Source organism: Eurosta solidaginis, chromosome X (assembly GCF_040869045.1).
Source record: "Eurosta solidaginis isolate ZX-2024a chromosome X, ASM4086904v1, whole genome shotgun sequence".
Lineage (NCBI taxonomy): Eukaryota > Metazoa > Arthropoda > Insecta > Diptera > Tephritidae > Eurosta > Eurosta solidaginis.
Window position 1 is genome coordinate 144527381 of NC_090324.1, and position 6000 is coordinate 144533380.

Here is a 6000-nt window from a genome sequence, read left to right on the forward strand (position 1 = left end):
ATTTGTATAGGTTTAAATTCACGTTCTAGTTCGTCTCAAACATCACGAGAGAACTCCTCGTCAAAAGCCCCTCAGTTATCCCGTTCAGTTATAGGTGCATCAGCTATGCAGAAATCTGCAAATGACTCTAAATATGTACCACAAATTCCGTCAAGAAAAACAACAAAGGTATGTTACAAATGTTGATTCGTTCATTCGTGATTTCAGAAACATAAATGTGTAAAGGGATTAATCAGATGCCTTTTGGATGCCGACGCTATCCCAAAGCTTTGAATACAATGTATGGAGCGAGAATTATCGATATAAGAATTATATGAATGAAAAAAATTTAAAATTTTCGAAACGTTACTATTTGAAAGCTTGGTTAATTATTATATTTCTACGCATTTTTGTTTCTGATACTATGTAATCTGGACGACTATGTAATCTAATAAATATTGTGTCCTTACCTCTTTTATTTAAGACTACTGAATGTCCCCAGCATGGTATTAGTACATATTCAAGCTACAATTCTCAAGCAGGCGACATGGGCGACGAGAGACCTTTAGATCCCCTACCTGCTGTGTTTGAAAAATCCAGTGATGTAGATATTAAAGTTATTAAAGCACTCGTATCAGATATGCTGGAAGTAGCTTCAAACTCTATAGAATTCTGCGCTATAGAGCCTTGTATAATGCGGATAAAAGAAAGCCAACACAGTGCTTTGCTGTACTACATTATGACGGAATATTTGCACTTACGACATATAGGACAGCTGCAAAGACGTTACTTAGGCAATATAATTGTTTACCTAATTCAAAACAATTTTATATCGCGTGATCATTTTAAATTAGCATATCATGAATTTTGCAAAATAGCTAGTGATTTGGCGCTTGATATACCTGACCTATGGAAATATATAATCGAATTTACAGGTTAGTGCATCTTTAAGAGAATATCATCCCTCCATATTGCATTAAATCATTTTTTAGGGCCGATGGTTAAGAAAAATATATTAACAGTTTACGATCTATGGAATAATCAGCTTAAAGAGGATAATGGGGACAACTTTGGAAAAAAGTTGTTGAAAACATTTTTAGATTACTGTTTGACCGAAATTGGTCCGAGCTTTACACATACCATGTGGAAAAATACTAATGTGAAATGGTCTGATTTTATGACTGAGACCGAGATTAAAGCTTTTATAGAAATGAACGTGGGTTTTCTAATTTTTTTGTTTATAAAATATTAATGTTTTGTTTATTTCACCTACAGAAATACGAATATATTCAGGATGAATCAATGCAACCTAAGATCGCTGTGAAGGAACCGAAGGAAGATGCTATGAGTAGAATTTTGGATAATGTACATCATTTTTTGAAGGATAGAGCTTCAGCAGATGAGATCATAGATTATATTAATGTAGTTTAAATTTGCGTGAATATCAGCATATGAATACATGTTTATTTTTTATCATTTTAGGGGAATTGCACAGAAGTAGACAAGTCTTTTATTCGAAATTTAGTTACGAAATTGTGTGATTTTGCTATTTCATACAAAGATACTAGTTATAAGTTGGACACTGATTGCTTCCAAAAAATTTGCATACCTGTTCTTCATCGGTATATAGATTCAAAAGAAGAATTTGAACTAGAGTGTTTGTACTCTATGCAGTTATTAGTAGCACGATTGGAACATCCTAGAGGTTTGTTATTTAATTATATAAAGAACTTATTTTAAGATGTTTTTTGAAGGACTGCTAAGTGATCTGTTTGGTGAGATTTATGACGCTGATGTTATACCACAAGACTCCTTTGTAAAGTGGCGGGATTCTAAAGATCAATCGGCTGGAAAGGGTATGTTACTGAGGCCTATTTTTCTGTCCTTTATTTATGTACTTTTACTTTGATCCAGGTGTCGCCGTGAAGGGGTTGAATCCTTTTTTCAATCATGTACTTAACAGTGAAACGAGTGACGAGAATAACTAGATAAACCATCGGAAAATGATAAAATTCACCAATCGTTTGGATATGATTTATATAAGATAACTTTCAAGTATATAATTTGTACATCAATACAAGTAGAAATTAATTAAGATAATGGGTTAGTGGCAGAAAAACATTTATATAAGAAATAGTAAAACATGATTTAATGGAATGTATATATTTACTGGTTAAAACATTTTTATGCAACTTAAGAAAGGTCTAGATATGAAACGGCATATAGTAAAACTGGGATATTAGTGTTGATTGCTCAATCCTTTATGTTCAATTATTAGTTTAGGTCTTAAACCTATAATTTGTTTGCCTACCGGTATGGATAATTTTCCTTAAATGTGAGGTATGTATTCTCCCTTCTAAACCATCAGTTAACTCTTAAGAGACATGGGTCAAGTAAAAAAAAAATTTCAATTGTTAGATCGCAATCGTCAAACTGTATAGTTGATTTGTATCTGCGCTCTTGTCTTTTTGATAAATAAATTACTTAATAATGTTAAATATAGTTTTATTGATGACATAAGTAGTGAAGTGAAATCATTGAGTGTGCTACATCAAGAAATTTAATTAAATTTAAGTGAAACTTAAATATCAAAACTAATTCTTTTTATCAATTTGCATATCCACAAACTTATTTACTTACAGTTGAATTGCCGAGTGTTTTTGCATTGTGTTGTTGCTGTTGATACGCATCAGTTTTAATAGTGTAATTGTTTTTATTTTTGATTTTGCGTGCACACTTCATTTCTCTTTCTTCAGTGTCTCAGCTGTTTGCGCGGTTTTTTCAGTGTTATCACAGTGCATCTCAAACTGCTCAAAGCGTATCCCTATCTAACAGCTATTTTCAAAGTGTTTTTATTTTTTCTTATAACCCGCGGTGCTATTTTCCAATTAATCAACTTACTCTCGCTGTTATATTAATTTCTTTCTCCCACCTCTTTATTTATATTAAAAAGTCTTGCATTCGTGTCATGCTGGCTTTGCGATGGGCTCGCCCATATGAAGTGTGCCGGTTTGTCAGCAAGAGTGGTTGACGCGCTCAACGAACGTGATAAGTGGTTTCGTTGGGCCTGTTTGAAATGTAGACCAACGGAGATTGATCTTTTCAAAGTTTTCAAACAGGACCGCGATGGGTTCTATGAAATAGGCACTGTCTAAGAAATTCATACAATATGAAAACTTGTTTAAGTCTTTCAAATATCCGAATGACATAACAAACATTCCACATAGCAACTGTAATCCTACGAGTGCTTCCTCTAGTGCTCCGTGATGCCGTGTTTGAAGTTCCTACACCCGTAGTAATTTCACTCCCAACTCTCGAATTAATAAATCTGGCATCCCCAAGTCTCAGCCATCTTCATCCAAGGCTTCTTTAACAAACCCAAAAAATCTTCTACAACAAGTAATCAGGATCCCCAAAACCTTTCTACGGAATCCCAACCGCCGACTAGTAATCTTATTGTCCCTATTAAAAACATGTTTTTGTGTCAAGATTTGATAAAAACACTACAGAAGAGGACCTAAAGTCGTACATCATCGCTAAGCTGAAATTTGAAAACGTGACAGTTCGAAAATTCAAGTTAACTATCCTTGAGATATTTCGCTTTTGAGGATCGATGTATCCGCACAACATTTTCAAACTATTGTTACGAATATTATCAACACAAAGGGGTACTGTCATCTCTAAGCCGATGCTAAACAGTGATATCATACACATCCATAAATCAATCATTATGTATCTACATAAGCGAATCAATCATTATCTACACATATGTACGTATACGCAGCTGAGAAGCAATGCACAAACACATGCATATATCTCAGATACTGCCGAAAGTATGCAATGAGAGAAGCTATAAAATCGTGCAATCATAGTTACATCTGAGAAATTTGATAGCTGATGGTCAACTAGTAGATTCTGGAAATGGAAGCGCCTAGAAGATGCGAACGAGGAAATCAAAGAGTATAAAAGGCAGCGACAGATAGAGGCGCTAGAGTCAGTTTCAATTAAGAACGCTATCTGTCGGGCAATAGTAGAGTTATTTATTGTGAAGTACTTTAATAAAGGCCATTTTGCATTATTAAATATTGGAGTTATTTATTCAACAGTTTAGTGATTCGAACTTAGCAGAAGGTTACAAATAAGAGGATTTGCAAGTAAATTCGTTACAATTGGTTTCAGAAGAGGAGTTGTTGAATAAATTCCAGAGGACAACGAGGACATAGCAAAGCTAAGGGAATTGAAGATCCAGCAACTGAAGAAGGAGTTGGAGAGCCGTGGATTGAATATAACCGGCATTAAACTCGAACTTCAGGTACGACTACGAGAGGCAATGGAATTAGAAGGAATTGACGTGGAAGAGTATGACTTTCATCTTGATGGCGATGAGACAAATACAAAAATTGAGGAGAAAAACGAAACACCGCAGACAGTTACGAGCACAGACTTGAACATGATTTTGGCTGCAATATCTGCTCAAACATCGACAGTGTCATCTCAACTGGCAGAACAGAAGACACATATTTCAGAAATAACATCGAAGATTGAAGCACAAGAAACGCGTATTTCAGAAATGTCGCCACAGATTACGTCAAAGATGGAAGCACAACTGAAAGAACAAGAGACACGCATAACAGTACAACTCGAAGCGCAAGAGGCGCGTATATCATCAAAACTCGAAGCGAGCATGGACGAGAAAATAACGCAGTTTGGGGAAAAAATCGAGGCCGAGGTGGATGCTTTGAAAGGTCGTATACAGGAGTTGCAACTAAATCGCCCAGCTGTTTTAGCAAGCAACACGAAGGTAAAACTCCACCTTTTGACGGCTCTGTTCCTTTCCAGGTGTTTAGGATTCAGTTTGAGAAGACCGCAGCAGTGAACATCTGGAATGCGGATGATAAAGTTGCTGCACTGTTCATGGCACTGAAAGGGCCTACAGCTGAGATTTTACAAACCATTCCAGATGGCGAACGGAACTGTTATGAAGCATTGATGGCCGCTCTAGAGAGACGATACGGAACTGAGCATAGGAGACAGTTATACCAAATGGAGTTACTGAATCGCTTCCAGAGGCCTGTGAAACATTGCAAGAGTTTGCGTCGGATGTTGAAAGGCTGGCACATTTAGCGAATTCGGACGCACTCATGGAATACACTGAAAGGGTAAAGATTCAGAGCTTCATAAATGGCATACGGGACGTCGAAACAAAGCGAGCTACATACGCAAACCCAAAACCTACACTCACACAAATGGTATCACATGCTCTGATTCAGGAAACAGCATTGCTCCTGTATAAGCCAGCGTTCAGAGCGCGCCGTGTGGAGGTGGAAAGGCCAGAATGGGTGAACACAATATTGGAGGCGCTTAAAGGATCGCAAAAGCGGAGTGAAAGAGTTATCAAATGCTTCAAATGCGGGAAGCCCGGTCACATTGCACGTCGTTGTGATCTTGATCCTAGTGGTTTCAACAGCATTGGTGGTCTTAATAACAAAGTTGGAGGGGATGAGCAAGAGCGAGTAAGATGTAGAGATCGAGAGCTAGCTCCAGCTATTGAATGTCCTGTGGTGTCTGTGTCGCAAATTGGTAGAAAATCGAACAGTCTTACCGTCAGAGGGAATGTGGATGGCAAACAACGTGTACTGACTGTAGATACGGGCGCATCTCATTCCTTAATTCGATCTGACTTGGTCAACAGGAGAGTAAAAACCTTACCTGGAGCAAGGTTGCGTACGGTCACTGGTGAGTATAACCAAGTCCAGGGAGAAGTGGCATGTGAAGTCTTGATTGGAAAGGTCACAGTTCTACACAAATTCGTTGTGACGGAGATCGTTGATGAAGTCATATTGGGAGTGGACTTCTTGGTTGACCATGACATAAAATCGATATGCAGAGAAGGGTGATGCGTTATAAGAACCAGGATATACCACTTAACTTCAGTTTGCAGAAAAGGTTCAGTAGTAATCGAGTACTGGTGGAGAAGACTCGACAAAAAACACGGAAGTCAAAGGTTGATGATCGAATGGC

At 37.3% G+C, this 6000-nt stretch overlaps 1 protein-coding gene across 8 annotated transcripts in view; it reads left to right on the forward strand.

Moving 5' to 3' along the window:
* The window catches only part of LOC137235448 (eukaryotic translation initiation factor 4 gamma 3-like), a 925455-nt gene extending 923315 nt beyond the window's left edge, over window positions 1-2140 (forward strand). For all 8 annotated transcript variants that reach the window (XM_067758449.1, XM_067758446.1, XM_067758450.1 and 5 more), the window contains 7 exons: window positions 11-168; window positions 464-914; window positions 972-1195; window positions 1255-1401; window positions 1462-1684; window positions 1734-1835; window positions 1894-2140. In XM_067758449.1, the coding sequence (XP_067614550.1) occupies window positions 11-168; window positions 464-914; window positions 972-1195; window positions 1255-1401; window positions 1462-1684; window positions 1734-1835; window positions 1894-1967 (1379 nt within the window). In that variant the 3' untranslated portion in view covers window positions 1968-2140. The remainder of the gene's footprint in view (window positions 1-10; window positions 169-463; window positions 915-971; window positions 1196-1254; window positions 1402-1461; window positions 1685-1733; window positions 1836-1893) is intronic.
* The last annotated feature ends 3860 nt before the right edge of the window (window positions 2141-6000 follow it).